The following is a 17997-nucleotide window of genomic DNA, read 5'->3' on the forward strand; positions in this document are numbered from 1 at the left end:
GTCTTTTGTTTTGTTTTTCAATTAGACCATGTCTTTGTTTTAAGCGTAATTATAAGAAATGTCGCTATTTATGAATATAATTGACTTGTCTATTGAGGCAAAATCCAGCCTCCTACCACCCTCCTCCCTCTGGCCGCAAAAACTTTGGATAGACGAAGGATTGTGGCCGTGGAAAATTGACCTCAATAGGCAAAACGAATTTAATTCCTAACTTCAAATGGTATAACCCATGGAAGTTGGAAAACTTGATATTAGGACAATCTAACTCCTAGCTTTTTTTGCAAAATGTTCAATTAATAATTTTCAAGCATCGGCACTGCCACACTTAAATATTATGTCAGTAAATTGCTAAGATCTGAAGACTAAAATCTGGGATTTTGCGACAAAAATTAGTTTACGGAAGTGGTGGTTTTGATTCCTATCGTTTGGTAATTCTATAGAAAACTTTTTTTTTGTCATAGACAGTTCAGAATACTCCCTAAGTAAAGAGTGAAGTGGCCTCTATGTATTATTTGCATAGTTTTCTGTAATACACCAAAGCACTTCGTATGGGAGGAGTTGTCATAAAAAACTCAGAAGCGGCTCATTCGATTGGAAATTGAAAATTCTAATGCCCCTTTTAAGAGTCAAAAGTGATTAAAGGGTAACATACCCCCACCCCCTTTTTGTCCAAAGAAATCTGATCACAATTTTGATATAGCCATTATGCTCAGGATATTTTAAAGAACTAATGAATATTTCTCTGGGAATGACACTCCCCTACAGCCTTAAGACAAGGGCTGTAAGTTGTGCAATTCGCCCATTGTTTACATGTAGTATTTTTTTTATCGGTAAACGGGACTTGTTTTACCCTTTGTATATAAAAAGGCCAAGTGCATTCAGGTGGAAATTTCAGGAAATGTTGAAGGAAGTGTTGAAGTAAACAAAAACACTATGTGCATGCAGGTTGTCAAAAGGGTATATGTCAGGGATTGTAATTCAACATGCTAGTTGCTTGTCACGCAAATTGTGCCAGGAAGGGATTGAAATTAAAGAACTAACTTGCGCACAAGTAGGCCTTGCCGATTTCCATACACCGCTTCGGTTTTTAGAGCATCCCTGGGTTCTTGTCAAGATTCTACGTGTTTTGAGGTTCTTCATCAATGTCTGCTCAATTAATAGATCAGGAAACAATCCTTTCCACCTACTATCGCTTCGTCGAATTACATATAATGAACTCTCCAGTTATGTACAGTGCTGTGGGTTTGAGCTAGCTAAGTCACGTATCGACTGAAGGAATAGAGTCTAATAGGCGTCATGCATGGGTGTGCCCAGTTGCTGCAAAATACAGAAACATGTACTAGATCGTTTGTGAATACAACTTGAAGTTGTCAAATCTTTTAGAATCTGTCACCCTTCTTAGAGGTGATACTGTCTTCACGTGTTGGACCCAAAGTTGGTTTTTTTTTTTTTTTTTTTTTTTTTTTTTTTTTTTTTTTTTTTTTTTTTTTTTTTTTTTTTTTTTTTTTTTTTTTTTTTTTTTTTTTTTATGCAATAGTGTGTCATTCGTTTTCTTATACAGTGCTGTTGTCGCTTCTACATCAGCCGGATATTTTCGGTTAAACCCTTGTGCCAGCAGTCTCTGGTACAGCGCTTCTGCTTCAAATCATAGTTCCAGCTGTTCAACTGCTCAGTCTGAGGGTTCAAATCCAAACCCAGTCGGTGTAACATTTAGTGCAGCATCGACCAATCCGTGTCCTCAGCATGTTTTGCTAATAGCTTTGCTGCTCGTTATATGTCTACAGTGTCTTGAGGATATATTTGTTCCATTATAGGGAGTTCGGAGCCGCCCAGTATGTATCCAATGGATTCTACATTATTGATTCGAGTTTAAAAATTACCAAGTATCGCTGCCATGTTCTTTATTGGGCTCATCAATGGCTCGCCTCGGCATTTTCCGATTCTATGGATTCGAATATACTAGCAGCAAGTTTTTAATTCAGAATATATTTCAGCAATTAAAATTTGACCTTTTTTCTCCCTAAAAAATGGTACGCTTTTGCACGAGTGATTTCGAGCTATTCAAGCTATAAGTAAATCTTTTGGAATGTTTTAGTGCCAAAAATGCTTCTTTTGCTCAAGTGCTAAGGTTTTTTTTTTCTATCTTTATTTTGCTAGGTTGTCATACCTTCTTCAGGCATTTATAGTCTTTGACATTATAAAAATTACAATTAAACCAAAACTAATATCAAAAAGACATTGTTTGCTTTTTATGACATAAATACCATAGGTTAAATTTTTAAGTGCATCCGACATACTTAGGAATCATTTTATAGATAAGAAGAAGACTGAAACCATATTGACTATTAGTCACAATAATTTTTATCTCTGGGAAGCCTTATCAAAAGCAAATTTGTTTGCAAGATTTTTGTTTTGCTAAAGCAAATATACGGAAAATGATTTGTTACTTACTCAGCTTCGTCGCATCTAAAGCTTTTGTGTGATAAAGGCTATAAAAAGCTAAAAAATAATTGGAATTCAATTCCACTATTTCCGATCATTATTAGTGCTATTATTTGAAAGTTAAGTTTTCCATATTGGTAAATAAATAACTTAAGTCAAAAGAAAATAGGTTTCTAGAAAATTATTCTATGCATTTTTTGCCTTTTATATGACCACTAAGGGTGAAAGAGTTGAGTGTCAGTCTTTTAATGTTTGTTATTCCCGTGAACATTTGGTTTGTCGTATGACTGCAATTAGCTTTAATAGCAAAGTTTTTCTGATGAAAGTGAAGAGCGAAAAGAACAAAAACCATTGCTTTGCAGTTTATTGCAACATATATCTGCAAAACTAGTTCAAATAAATTGACTCTTGAAATTTCTAATATTTGGAGAATTCTGAAAAACTGGTGCTTTATTGAAAACACAAACCCACTGAACAAGATAAGATTATGAGTTGAAAAGTCTTTAAGCAGCATACAAAAAATAAAAGAGCAATTTACAATGCTTTCAATAGTCTATCGCCGGCCATGAAATCAATGAATTTTGGTATGGATTTTTGATTTTCTAAAAAAACATCCTGCAAACTCTGTTTTCAGTACAGCGCTGGTTTTCTAGTATTCTAAAAATATAAAGGGACATATCCTTAGTTCTTTGAACCAGTTTTTTCTCTCTTTGCTAGGTTGCAGCTATCGCAGCAACCATAAATAACAGTTTCTTTATTGTTACCCCCTTTCTCATTCAAACCTCCGGAAATATATATTCATCTAAAATTTGAATATAATCGATGAAAATGTTCTATGTCCCTTAAAAATTTTCATTAGGTGTCAGTTTGAGAAGTTTTTTACATATCCCTTTTTCTTTGTCAACTGGTCCTGCCTTTGGCATACAATTGATGTAAGTAAATGTCTCACTGAATATCCTTTTTTTTTCAATTTAAAATGTGATGTCCTCCTATCCCTCTTTCTTTCCTTTTTCTTTTATTTCAGTAATTTAAGGCCTTGATCTTTTGTTTTTTCTCCTTTTTTTGTCTGTGTGTTAGTGATTTTTTTTCACTAATTTTAAATGTTATAATGTGTAAGAGAATTATTGTTAGATAAATAATTGTGATTTACATCTTAAATATATGGTAGTTTCACATATGTGTTTCTGTTTGTGTTTCTGTCCAGTCGCAAAAAAAAAAGTCAATTGAAAGCGAAGCTGGCGTATAAAGCAAGCTAGTGAAAATATGTATTGGCTAGTTATGATTAGCGAGTGAAAAAGTAAGCTATTTAAAAATTGACCACGCTTCCATTGTCATAATCCATTTTTATCGATAAACCAGCGTTAATAATGGGTTTCATACATGATTCTGCAAGGTTTTGAAATTTTCTGTTCATTCCTTAAAGTAAATGACAAAATGAAGAAAAAAGTCAAAATAAGTCATAAGCGCAATAATTTGAATTGCGCGCTAAAACCACAAGCTAGAAAAACTTTTCACTAGTGAGCTGGATTTCCTTTCCAAGTCTAGCTAGCTCTTGTGCTCTCGTCTGGGAACTTCCCGCTATTTGCGAATAATGAAATGGTAAACCGACTTCGCTTTCCACCTCGCAAATAACCTTTTATGCTTTTTACTAAAATCTTCACAAGCTATCTATGCACTGACGTATGCATGGTGTTTTACACATGCATTGTTTATTGGTTTTTATTTAATTTTAGATCTTACTGATGTATCCTATCATGAGCACAGGCAATACCGTTATTAGGTCTGTGAAAGTGTTGAAGGACCATCAGGTGCCTGAAGAAAACATAATTCTAGTCAATTTGTTCTGCACTCCTCAAGCTGCCCATTCCGTTGTTGAACATTTTCCTGCGGTTAGTCTTTTTCATTACTTTTTCGAAATCAAGTGCTATTGAAGTACTCCTACTTAGGTACAGCCAAATATCTGGATAGGCCAGAATTTCAAGTGAGACCCAAGGCGTATGACCAAGGCTACGCCTCTTGTGCTTAAGAAGTACTTCTTAGACTAATCATAGTGATTTTTTTTTTTTTATTATTGTTATACCTGCTGTTATAATTTGCCTTTCTGCTGTTATGACGAACATACTACACCCTTCCCTCCCACTTTTTCCTCCACGAGAAGTTATGCGTATCTACCTTAGTCTAGACATGTTTAAGAACAGCTGTAATAAGAACTTGTTATTTCGTTTAATTGTATGCATTTTCCGTGTTTATAATTTGTCTAGCAAGGTTTGTTGCGACTTCAGGTTTAACGACTTTTTAAATGTTTTAGTAGTTAAGAAAGAATTGTGAACGTGTTAAAAACTTTAACTCGATTTTCACAATACGTAAACACGGAGAGAGGAGCTCTATTAAGACAAGCAATAATATAGGGTATTGATGACAGTACTTTTTCTTTGTAGTAATTGAATACGAAAACAAAGGCTTTAATATAAGTTGAAACTATGAGCTGCATTTTAGCGTTGTTGGACAAAGCGAGGTTTTGAATCGTCAGATTTAAATCCTGTTGCTTTTCACTTCAGCGTAACAAAAATACAAACCGGGAATTTTAGATATTCCTTCAGATTCCAGGAGGCATCATCTACGGTACAAGTTACTAACATATCAATTACGTGAACAAGTTTTATCGGTGTTAATACAATATTCTAAAGGAATTTGAGATTTTCCTAGAGTTTTGAGTCTTGTCATCCAAATCCACCAAGAAATTTCTTCAGTGCTATTTTTCTTTTCTGCAAACAATTCTGGCTTGCGAAAGCACGTTCATTGGTCGGTATTTTTGGTTTAAAACAATGTTTTAGGATGATGGAAATCGGCTATATTTTGCAATATTTGAAAAAGAGTAGCATCTGCTAGTTTCACCTATCATTGCTTCAGTCGAAGGTTTTGTTTAGTCATTGACTTTTGTGTAAATTTGAAAGGAATGGATTTTAAATGAAAAAAAAAACAACGGAAATAAGCGTTTTTTTTCAAGAATTATTTCTGTTAGTATACAGGATTTGGCCGCCCTTCAAACCTTACGATACGCTAGATTGTCTTTTTCACTTTATTGAAAACTAGATAAATGTTATGTTGACATGATTGTTATGACTAGCTTATGTTGACAGTTTTATTTGGCCAATTGATTTTCTATATGTTTGAAAGAAAGAATATAATAAAAAAAGAACGTCGATGAACATTTATTCCATGTTAAATATACTTTGAATAAAATTAATATATAAAAGTAAAAAATCTCTAAAGTTTAAGCAGCATTTAATTTTCTGTATAATTTATAAAAACTGCATTTCATTGTCAGTAAAACTTGAATGACACTCTAGGCTTTGGAGGAGTCGGCGAAACCATGCATATTCGTTTGGTTTTCTGTTTATTTTAGTTTTGCTTTGTTGTGTATTAACTAATCGCTACACATAAACTAAATTCTGCTCTTTTAAGATTTTATATTTTATTTTATTCAAGTCCTGCTCGTTTTGATTGAAAATTTTTTTTCAAAGCTTATGATAATGCTCTAGATAATGATCTAGATCATTTGGGGATACCATCCCTACTCTTTGCAGAAAAATATATGAAGGTAATCTTCCATTTTACACTATAAGTCGTATCGCAACGAGAGGGGGTCTGACGCACTATCAGAATCTATTCTTAACGCTTAATCTGAATTGATTCATTCATCTGCACAAGAACAAAAAGAAATAAATGTGCATCCGTAACTGTCCATCTGTGAAGTTTTTTGGTGTTCGCAGACACTGAACTTCATGGTATTGTTTTCATTAAAATCATTTTTTCTGTTGTTGTTGTTTTTTTTTGGGCGGGGGACTTCCTCCTCCTTTTATCCTAAAGTCCTGTAAATTTTTTGTGCTAATAATTTTTGATAGTTAAGTTTAAATTCTATAAACGTTACATAAAAGAAGTGTAGGATCTTTGTTTTAGGGTCCTCAGATATGAAAGGTAACAAAAGGAAGCGTTAGGCAACTTTTAGTATTGGATATTTAATGAATAGATAGCTTCCCTATCGTTTATTTATTTGCTCAGTTCTTCAACAACAAAAACTGCTATAACTAGTTTTACTATTTTGTTACTGCCTTTTTTTATTTTTAAATGAAGTTGATTGGAAAAAAATTCAGCTGGAAGTAAGGAGCAACATTAAAACTAGAAACGGGCAGAAATTATTCAGTACATCCTCAGGCTATACCTCGCCAATACCTCCCTCTTCAAGTTAAAGTTTTTAGTACTTTAAATAAAAATAAATAGATTTAATATAATTTATTTTTATATATTTTTTATATAATAATTTAAATAGAAATTATTCTAATTAAATGGCCCTTTTGTTTCATGAGGCATTCTTAAAGAATTTGGACAAAAATTCGAAATTTGACGTATAGGGCGAGGTATTGAGGAGGAGTCAGCTCCCCTCACATACGAATAATTTCTGTTTGTTTTAAGTTTTAATGTTGCTCCTTACTTTCAGTAGAAAAAAACTTGTTTTTTGTTTAATTTCTGATCGTTTTTCAAATAACGCGGGGAAATTTGGCTCGCCCTCTGTATGAAATTCCTCCCGCGTAAAATTCCTCCATAAGCAAGTTTATCTCTCGTAAAATAATCCCTACCCGGAAAATTTCCCCCGGACAACTCCATCCTCGTGGAAAATTTCTCGCGGGTGACTCCGCCAAAAAAATTCTTTTTAGCATATTTTCGTGTGAAAAAGGTTTTAATTTATGATCGTTATGCAAATTGTGTCAGAAATTACCTCCTCCATTCAGAATTTTTTAGCCCCACCCCACAGTGGAAAGTTGCTCCCGTCTGAAAATCCCATCTTGGAGAATTTCTACCGTGGAAAACTCTATCATAAAGAATTTCTCCTGCGGAAAATCAGTCTCCACGCGGAAAAATCCACCAGGCAATTACAACCCCACTGAAAATTTCTCCTGGGCAATTCCCTGGGAACTTCTCCACATGTAAAATCGAGTCGGCAAAGAGAAAGCAAGACAAATAAAAAGAATTTCGTATAGGAATTCTGGCAAATTTCCACAGTGTAAAATTTTTCCTGGAAAGTTCACTCCTGGAAACTTCCCTCCCCACGCCAAAGTATTTCCTTGGAAAATTCCCCAAGAAAAAAGTCCTACTCCCCTCTGAAAAATATCTGTATGCTTCCCTATAACAAACACTATTCGGAGCCTAAGCAACGGGCAATTTTTATAACTTGCAGCCCTTTCCCCAGGGGCGGGGGATTTTGTTATTCCCAAACGAATTGTTATTAGATCCTTATACTATGTTTAACAAAATGACTATTTTAAAATGTTGGTCGTATGACTTTGGGGAAAAAAGAGTATGGAAGGTGGGAGGCTTGTTGCTCTTGAATCTTTTCTGTTGCTTATGCACTGGAACTGATAGTTTTTGTTTGAATGGCCCTTCTTTTGATATTCTAGGACCATTGGTTCTATACGATCGCTCTTGAAAAAAAAAGAAAAAAAATGCGCATCCTTGATCTGTGATTCTGTATTTTTTGCCTGAATAAATTCGGGCAAAATTACAAATTCCACATTTTTGTAGATGTAAGCCTGAAACCTCTACAGTATGATTCTTGGGTACACTGAATCTGATGGTACAGTTTTCTTTAAGATTTCTTGACTCTTTGAGTGTGTTTCCCTTCCCCCCTTTTTTCGAAAATTTTGCAAATTCTATCATGCTCATAAGTTTTGACGAGTGAGACTAAACTTATAGAATCTTAGAAATTTGGGATCAGCATAAATATCGATTGTTTTGATGTATTTATTGATATCAAAATCCTGATTTTTAGAGTTCAGTTACAATTGAGCCGACTCGCTCCTTACCATATTATTACTACGAACTTTTTGGAACTTTACCCTGAATTCATGAAAATTAAAAGTAGAAACTATTTAAGCGTGTGTAAATTAAGTCTTGATCATTTTAGTACAAAAAAATGAGCTTGATAACGCTAGAGCGTTATGTCCCAGGACGTGTCTGAATTTGGAGCTTATCAGAAATTCAGCTAAAATTTTGGAACACTGGAATGTAACTCCTGTAATTCTAGGGATGTTCAAGCACCCCTGTTTTTCCTATCTGATCATTCTCATTGTTAAAGTTGAGTAGATAATCTTCACAATTTTTTTTTCAGCAGTGTCATCTTTTATAGCAGTTGAGAAAGTTTGAAAGAAATCTTCGAACTAAGATTTGAATACTGGAAGTCACGGTAATGACAGTGGTCAAGTATGGCTTTGAAGCGTTGGTGCTTTGAAAGGCCGAGGAAGTTTTGTTCATTCTTTTCCAGAGAAATTGTCTAAGGATGGTTTTAAGCATTTACTTGACCAACCAAATATAAAACAAAAAAAACTATACGCGGTTTGGTTCGGTTTAATAGATCTGTAATGGGAGAATGGTTAAGATGGCAAGGTCATGTTTTACGGACGAAGAATGATAGATTGGCAGAGACTGTGCTGTTTTTTGGCAGAGACAGGAGCCAAACGAAAGGCAGGCTGTTCTCGAATGGGATGAGAATGGACCAAAAAATTTAAAGGGGATTGGAACTTCATGGGAGGGGTAAAGATTGAAGCTTTGAATAGATAGGGACGAAGGAGGAGCATATGCAGCTGTGTTGGCTTCAGGTGGCTATGTAGCAATGAGTTATTGGTACCAGTATTTGTGCTTACTTCTTTTTCTTTTAGATGAAAATATTAACGTCTGAACTACATGCTGTGGCTCCGAATCACTTCGGGCAGAAGTACTTTGGGACTGAATAAGTTAAAGGTCTTTGATTTTTTGCAGTATTATGTGATCTACATTGTTTTTTCTTTTACTATTAAACAAGATAAAAATCGAGGTAAATGCGTCTCAAACTTGTGTTTTAACATCAGATTAAAGACCGAATTGTTTTTGTGACATAAATTCTACCTCAAATTTAGGTGAGGTTATGACTGCCTCTTTTGAGCAAATTTATAAATTATAGAAAATAGTAGAAATACTCAACTTTGTTATTAATTTTTGTTTTTACTTTCTTTTTTAACAAGAGCTAAGAGCTCATATGGCACTTGCGACGAGGCAAGAAGAGCTAAGAGCCAAGAGTTCATATGGTATGACCTCTAACAAAATTCTAAGAATCAATAGATTGATTTAAAAGGAAAATCAGAGGCTTAATGCCGGTCAGGATTTAAAATAAGAGCTCTGAGTCACGATGTCCTTCTAAATGTCAAAATTTATTAAGATCCGATCATTCACTCGTAAGTTATAAATACCTCATTTTTTCTAATTTTTCCTCTCCCTTTAGCCCCCCAGATAGTCAAACCTGGGAAAACGACTTTATCAGGTCAATTTGTTCAGCTCCCAGACACGCCTACCAATTTCCATCGTCCTAGCACGTCCAGAAGCACCAAACTCGCCAAATCACTGAACCCCTCCCCCCAACTTCCCCAAAGAGAGCGAATTCAGTACGGTTACGTCAATCACGTATCAAGGACATTTGCTTATTCTATCCACCAAGCTTCATACCGATTCATCCACTCCAAGTGTATTCCAAGATTTCCCCCTCCAACTCCCCCCAGTGTCAACAGATCTGGTCGGGATTTGAAATAAGAGCTCTGAGACATGAATTCCTTCTAAATATCAAATTTCATTAAGATCCGGCCACCCGTTCTTACGTTAAAAATACCTCAAATTAACACCCCCCAGCCCCTCCAAAGAGAGCGGATCCGTTCCAATTATGTCAATCACGTATCTAGAACTTGTGCTTATTCTTCCCATCAAGTTTCATCCCGAACTCTCTACTCTAAGTGTTTTCCAAGATTTCTGTTTCCCTCCTCCAACCCCCTATGTCCCCGGATCCAATTCGAGTCGAAAATAGAGCATCTGAGACATAAGATCCTTCTATATGTATCAAGTTTCATTAAGATCCGATCACCTATTCGTAAGACAAAAATATCCCAATTTTCACGTTTTCCAAGAATTCCGGTTTCCCCCTCCAACTCCCCCCAATGTCACAGGATCTGGTCGGAATTTAAAATTAGTGCTTTAAAGCACAAGATCCTTCTAAATATCAAATTTCATTAAGATCTGGTCACCCGTTCGTAAGTTACAAATACCTCATTTTTCCGAATTACCCCCCCCCATCTCAATCAAAGAGAGCAGATCGGGTCCGGTTATGTCAGTCACGTATCTTAGACGGGTTTTTATTCTTCCCATCCAGTTTCATCCTGATCTCTCCTCTTTAAATATTTTATAAGATTTCTGGTCTCCCCCCAACGCTGGATCCGGTCGATATTTGAAATAAGAGATCTGAGTTACGAGGTCCTTCTAAATATGAAGTTTCATGAAGATCCGATCACTCCTTCGTAAGTTAAAAATACGTCATTTTTTCTAATTTTTCTGAATTAACATCCCCCCCTCCCCAATAGAGCGGATCCGTTCCAATTATGTCAATCACGTATCTAAGACTTCTGCTTATTTTTCCCACCAAGTTTCATCCCGATCCCTCAAATCTAAGTGTTTTCCATGATTTTATGCTCCCCCCAATGTCACCAGATCCGGTCGAAATTTAAAATAAGAGCTTTGAGACACGATATTCTTCTAAATATAAAATTTCACTGAGATCCGATCACCCGTTCGTAAGTTCAAAAAAAAACTTATTTTTTCTAATTTTTCAGTATTAGCCCCCCCCCCTTCCCCAACTACCCCAAAGAGAGCGGATCCGTTCCGGTTATGTCAATCATGTATCTAGGACTTGTGGTTATTTTTCCCGCCAAGTTTCATCCCGATCCCTCCACTCTAAGTGTTTTCCAAGATTTTAGACTTTCCCCTCCCAACTCCCCCCAATCTCAACAGATCTGGTCGGGATTTAAAATAACCGCTCTGAGACATGATATCCTTCCAAACATCAAATTTCATTAAGATCTGATCAACCGTTCGTAAGTTAAAAATACTTCATTTTTTCTATTCTTTCCGAATTAACCGGCCCCCACTCCCCCTCCCACAGATGTTCAAATCGGGAAAATGATTTCTAATTTAATCTGGTCCGGTCTCTGATACGCCTGCCAAATTTCATCGTCCTAGTTTACCTAGAAGTGCCTAAAGTAGCAAAACCGGGACCGACAGACCGACAGAATTTGCGATTGCTATATGTCATTTGGTTAATACCAAGTGCCATAAAAACTAGTACAGCTTGGATTAACATTTTGGTATTTTTCACATTTGTCTTCGTAACCATTTAGCTAATGTCCTCGACTATAATGTGGTCATGATCAATCATGATCAAAGCAATTGGGCGTATCTCACCTTTTTATGATAATACGCGAGCAGAATTAATGTACTCTTTGGGAGAACAATTTGCCTCAAGAATTATGTAAGAAAAAACCTGCAGGAACGGGAGTGTTTAGCTGAGCAAAGTGTTTGCATTCTGATTTATATCAAAAAGTTCGTGGTAACGAACTGTAGTAAGGAGCGACCCGGCTCAATAGTAACCAAAACTCTAAAAAATGGAATTTTGATATCAATAGCTACATCAAAAGAATCGCATTTTAATGCTGGTTTTAAATATATAAGTTTCATCAAGTTTAGTCTTACCCATCAAAAGTTACGAGCCTGAGAAAATTTGCGTTATTTTAGAAAATAGGGGAAAACGCCCCCTAAAAGTCATAGAATCTCAACGAAAATCACACCATCGGATTTAGCGTACCAGAGAACCTTATTGTAGAAGTTTCAAGTTCCTATCTACAAAAATGTGGAATTTTGCATTTTTTGCCAGAAGGCAGATCACGGATGCGTGTTTATTTGTTTTTTTGTTTTTTTTTTTTTGTTTTTTTTCCCAGGGGTGATCGTATCGACCCAGTTGTCCTAGAATGTTGCAAGAGGGCTCATTCTAATGGAAATGAAAAGTTCTAGTGCCCTTTTTAAGTGACCAAAAAAATTGGAGGGCACCTAGGCCCCCTCCCACGCTAATTATTTTCCCAAAGTCATCGGATCAAAATTCTGAGATAGCCATTTTATTCAGCGTAGTCGAAAAACCTTATAACTATGTCTTTGGGGACGACTTACTCCCCCACAGTCCACGTGGGAGGGGCAACAAGTTACAAACTTTGACCTGTGCTTACATGTAGTAATGGTTATTGGGAAGTATACAGGCGTTTTCAGGAGGATTTTTTTGGTTTGGGGGAGGGGTTGAGAAGAGGGGGATATGCTGGGGGAGCTTTCCTTCGAGAATTTGTAATGGGAGAAGAAAATTTCCATGAAGGGAGAGCAGGATTTACTAGCATTATTTAAAAAAAAAATAAAAGTGAAAAATTTGTTCAGCTGTAAGTAAGGAACAGCAATAAAACTTAAAACAAACAGAAATTATTACCCATATGAGGGGCTCACCTCCTTCTAATACCTCGCTCTTTACGCTAAAGTATTTTCAGTAATTTCAACTACTTATTCTACGGCTTTTGTGATTCAGGGGGTCATTCTTAATGAATTGAGGTAAAATTTAAGCTTTAGTGTAAAGAGCGAGGTACTGACGATGGGGCGAATCCCCTCATATATGTAATAAAAACATGAGAATACAAAAGTTCTTATAGGGACGTGTGGCCGTACCTTATTTTGTAAATAACTCTACTCTAGATAAACTATGGTGGTCATGTCAGTGAACGTGTGGTAAACAGCGATGCAAAAATTTTGAAAATAGGAGCTGGGATTTTTATGGAAACTCCAAATATATACGTTGTCTAGACTGGAGAAACCTGAGAAAAGTTATCCGCACAAAATTCGAAACAAAGCTAATTTATAAGTTACGTAAATCTTTTACCAATAAAAAGATTCGTAAAAAATTAAAAGTTCTAGTTGCCTTTTTAATTAACCAAAAAATCGGGGGGCAACTAGGCTTCGTCCCCCGCTCTTTTTTTCTCAAAATCATTCGATCAAAATTATGAGAAAGCCATTGAGCCAAAAAAAAAATATGCAAATTTCGTTTTGATTATTCCTCTGCGGAGAGCCAAAATCAAAACATGCATTGATTCAAAAACGTTCAGAAATTAAATAAAAAAAAACAAGTTTTTTTAACTGAAAGTAAGGAGCGACATTAAAACTTAAAACGCACAGAAATTACTTCGTATATGAAAGAGGCTGCTTCCTCATCAACGCCCCGCTCTTTACGCTACAGTTTTTTACTGTTTTAAAAAGAAGAATTGAGAGAAAGAGTCAAACTTTAGCGTAAAGAGCGGGGCGTTGATGAGGAAGCAGCCTCTTTCATATACGAAGTAATTTCTGTGCGTTTTAAGTTTTAATGTCGCTCCTTACTTTCAGTTAAAAAAACTTGTTTTTTTTATTTAATTCCAAAGAAGAAATATGTTGTATTCTTTAAAACGTTTTCATTCCAAATATAAACTGTCTCTCTTGTCTCCTTATCTTTTCTCTTGTCTCCTTATCTTTAAGTTGTTTCTTTTTTAATTAATAATGCCAATTGATGATATGTTTGTATGAGTGTGTTCTAAAACAGCATTGAAGTGTTGACGGGTTAATGTCAATTAAAGTATTTGATAAAGAAAAAATATATTTGGTGAAATCAAATACCAAAAATTGTCAACACCCACCCCGTACCCCTCTTGAAAAAAGACTTATTATTTATGTCACTAAAACTAAGTTTATTTAAAGTAATAGCATCAAATGAACATGAACAAATAAGATTCACGTTTGACCATTTACTTGTTTTATGGAAGAAAAAAGGATAGGGGGCTTCTACCGATGTGCATTTGAGTGTCCGGTGGTTTTTGAAGGGCATGCTCAAAGACAGGTGGTCTTTGAGCACCTATAAATAGCTAAGATTTAGACATTCTGCTTGATTTGCTGTTCGATGCTCTGTCTTAGCAAAATATTTTTTTTTTCGTCGCTATTATCGACAGTTTTGCCTGAAAGAAAAATATTCCCTCTCCCCGAATTAGTATGTGTCTGATAAATATCTTCAATCTTAGCCCCAAACAGCAAAATTAGACCTAATTAGAGTATTTAAATGGTATACTAAAAGGTATTGATGTCACTGCCAGTGAAAGACTGTGGAAAGCCTTTTAAATTTGTTTCTTATTTTCTGGAGTCTATGAAAATACTTCTCTGCTCCTAGGAGACCATCCTGTTTTTTTCTTGTGACGGTTTTGTGATTTCAGTACATTGCTAGTTTTACAGAACTCTACAAATATAGGGAAAGATCCTGAGTCATTTCATTTAAGCTAGTTTTGTAGATGTATGTTACATAAACTGAGAAGCAAAAGGATTTGTTTGCTGTAAATTTCGATTCTGCTCTTTATTCCCATCAGTAAAACCTTTTTTTAAATTAATGTTCAAAAGAATTGATGGCTCGGATTTCGAGGATTTTAATGGACATTTTTGCAGCCATAGAGGGGAACAGAGCAGGCCAGAGATTCGTGAATTTGTGTTCAGATGTGATTCTCTCTCCTTTTCCAGAGTGGTCAGTGGGGCTGAAGGAAGACCACCATCACAAACCTGCGGTTTCGCATCGTGCTGAAATCAAATCATGCACGGATTTTGAATTTGTATGTGTGGAGCAAAGATGTGTTACTTTAAATATAGACTGTTGACAGCGAATATTTTGGCGAGCTCTTTGTGCTTTATCTTCCTTATCATCTCAAGCAGAGATTATTTAAACTTATTTCTTGATTGCCGTTATTGATGGATTAATATCTTGTGGCTGTTTCCCTGCCCACGTATTACATTGTTTCTCCTATATTATCCATTCTATATTCATGTAAGATAAATGATAAGAATGATAAGATATTTATTTTCAGAAACTGTCTATCATAAGCCCCGAAGGACCGAGTTCGCATTTTGGAGTCATAAAAACCAAAACAAAAATCATAAAAAAGCGCAACAACTAAAAAAAATTGACAAAACAATGCCAAAAACAGCAAAATTAGAATGGCAAAACCATTCATTTGTCAAAAATTATAAGCGGCAAAATGTCAGAAAGTTAAAAGGTAAAATATAAATAAACTAAAAAAGAGCGAAACAAAATTAACGTTAAACAGGTTTGTAAGTGAACATATAAAAAGGGGGAAGGAACAAAAGAGTCAAACGAACATAAAACTTGGGTATCACCAGTACCGAACAAAAAAAAACAAAAAAACTAGCGGTTTATTTTATCAGTGGTGAAGGGAACAAAGGTGTTTTCATACCTCGAGGTAAAGCGGCGGATGGGAGACAAGATAGGAAAAGGTTCAGAAACAGTACATGGCAGGCGGTTTCTGGATGGGGAGTGTCTTTTGGGGAAATGTTTTCTGTGCGAAGATTTATTTTGGAAGTAGCGACTATGGTACCTTTGCTTGTTTAAAATTATTCTCAGGCCTCTTTTTGGAATGGATTCAATTTTTTCTGATTCATGACGGGAGGTGCCAGGATGCCAAGCAGGACAAGCATATTCAAGATGCGGGCGGACAAAGGAAGTATAGATCCTTAAAGAATGGGGAGGGGTAAGATGGGGGACGTTAGATTTATTCAAGAGCTTAATGAGAGATATGGACGCATTAGCTCTATGGACAATATCTTTAACGTATCACACTTTGAATTAGAGGAAATTGTAACCCTAAGTAATTTAAAAGAAGACACAAAAATATCTAGGGGGGATTAGGGCTGAGGAAAAGAGGTGAGGTTTTAAGGAAACATATTGGAATTATCATAAATTTAGAGAGGTTTATTCTCATATCTAAGTCCGCAGCGTCATCTGCAATATCATTGAGGATGACCATAGGGCTACTAAGTTTCTGTAGCAGGTTTCAACAACCGCCAGGTCATCCACAAATTTCCATCTGTCGGGAAATTCCTTAGCGAGGCTATTTATCGTAACAAAAAAAGGAGGAGACCTAGCAGAGTACCTTGGGGTACTCCATTACGGACAGGGAGGGGACGGGAATGATGATTCTGATATTTGACTACCTGTGATCTATTTGATAAAAAGGAGGTAACCAATTTAACCAGGAAAGAATCAATACTGAAATCAGTTACAAGTTTATCAACTAAAATATTATAATTAACAAGGTCAAATGCTTTTTGAAGGTCAATGGAAATTAAATTTAGCCAGCAATTAAGTTTTTCGAGAATTTTCCCAATTGAGCCAATAAGAAAAACAAGGTAATGGGAAGTAGAAATGGATTTGATGCTCCCGAATTCTTTCAAGTCAGTAAGAGGTAGGATTTTTCTTTTTCGGGGCGAATCTGCAAGGAATCCTTCGTATAGTTTAGAGAATATAGGAGTGAGTGAAATAGGACGATTACCTTCAAAACCGGGTTTTCCGTCTTTCTTTTTCAAGTGGTTTATGGAAACCTGTTTCCAAATTTGTGGATATATGCCAGGCTCAGTAATCTCATTGAAAATAACAGACAAGAGCTTTGAAAGGAAGTGCAAACCGTGAGGCGACGTCCTTCTAGCGCCACTATAGTTGGTATTTCATGACCCTCGGCTTTTTTACTGTGAATCTGATACTAATATTGTAATATAAATGTCCAAAATTAAAACACGTTGATCCTCAAAATTTTTTTCGAGCTCTATTGTTGCTTTTTCTCTTAATAAATAAATAAAATGTCTCCGTGAAATGTCGAGAACAAAAATAAATTTAACACGAGCTGAAACTAACTTTTATAAGATATCAAGACTAATAGGAGTAGGCGTTATGACGAAAATGAAGCCAAACTTAAAGCGAAGAGAAATTACCAAAAAAGATGGTATTGCCGCCCTTAGGACCCTCCCCCTCTCCGCCCCAAAAAAAGAAACAGCCATTTGTACTGCAGTGGAAACTAGATAACTTAATTGAATTGAAATTTTTATTCAGCCAAGTTTGTTTAACCAATATTCTGTAAAGTTGAAATGAATGGATTTAAAAAGAAGAAAAGACGGGTAAAAGTTCATTCTTTTTAAACCCTAAAATCAAATAAATTGTCAAAAATATGTTACGGTGAAAAAATTTTGTAACACACAAATGTAGTTTTGCCGCCCCGAAAAGCTAAATTTTCATTGGTTTCTTAAAGAAAACTCAATAAGTAGCTTATATTAAATACTGTAGTAATTTTTCTTAAATGTAGAGACGGCGAGAGACTCCTAATTTGCGGTAATTTCTGTTCATTTCAAGTTCTGCTTCATTGTTTGTATCAAAATTTGTTTGTTTTAAATTTTGTTTCTGTCTTTCATAATAAAACCTAATCTACGATATGAAAAATGTTGTGTATTGAGGGGTGACTGTATCCCACTGAGTTTTGGTAATTTCTTGTTCTTTTAAGTCTTGCTTAAATAGTCATTGTAATCATTTTCGGTTTAAGCTTGATTTCTTCATTTTTAGTAATTTTTGCTTCTTTCAGGTTTGACACTTATTGCAGTTTTAGTTGCAATTTCGCTCTTGACTTTTGACAAAAAGTATTTCTAAAAAAAGAGTGAAAGAACTCCAAAAACTGTAGACAGCTCGAGAGATGTTTTGTAGCCAATCGATTCAAAATTGGAAATTGAAAAACTGCTACGGATAAATTTTGAAATGAAACAGAATTAAAA

The 17997-nt window shown here is 35.4% G+C and overlaps 1 protein-coding gene across 3 annotated transcripts in view; it reads left to right on the forward strand.

The window, feature by feature from the left end:
• Nucleotides 1-17982, forward strand: part of LOC136040980 (uracil phosphoribosyltransferase homolog) — a 40876-nt gene extending 22894 nt beyond the window's left edge. The window contains exons 4-6 of one of the 3 annotated variants that reach the window (XM_065725479.1): nt 4176-4331; nt 9156-9237; nt 17811-17982. In XM_065725479.1, the coding sequence (XP_065581551.1) occupies nt 4176-4331; nt 9156-9230 (231 nt within the window). In that variant the 3' untranslated portion in view covers nt 9231-9237; nt 17811-17982. Of the gene's footprint in view, nt 1-4175; nt 4332-9155; nt 9316-14910; nt 15052-17810 lie in introns of those variants that run through there. The other 2 variants (XM_065725470.1, XM_065725460.1) reach the window with 2 other exon arrangements.
• The last annotated feature ends 15 nt before the right edge of the window (nt 17983-17997 follow it).

This window comes from Artemia franciscana, chromosome 2 (assembly GCF_032884065.1).
Source record: "Artemia franciscana chromosome 2, ASM3288406v1, whole genome shotgun sequence".
Classification (NCBI taxonomy): domain Eukaryota; kingdom Metazoa; phylum Arthropoda; class Branchiopoda; order Anostraca; family Artemiidae; genus Artemia; species Artemia franciscana.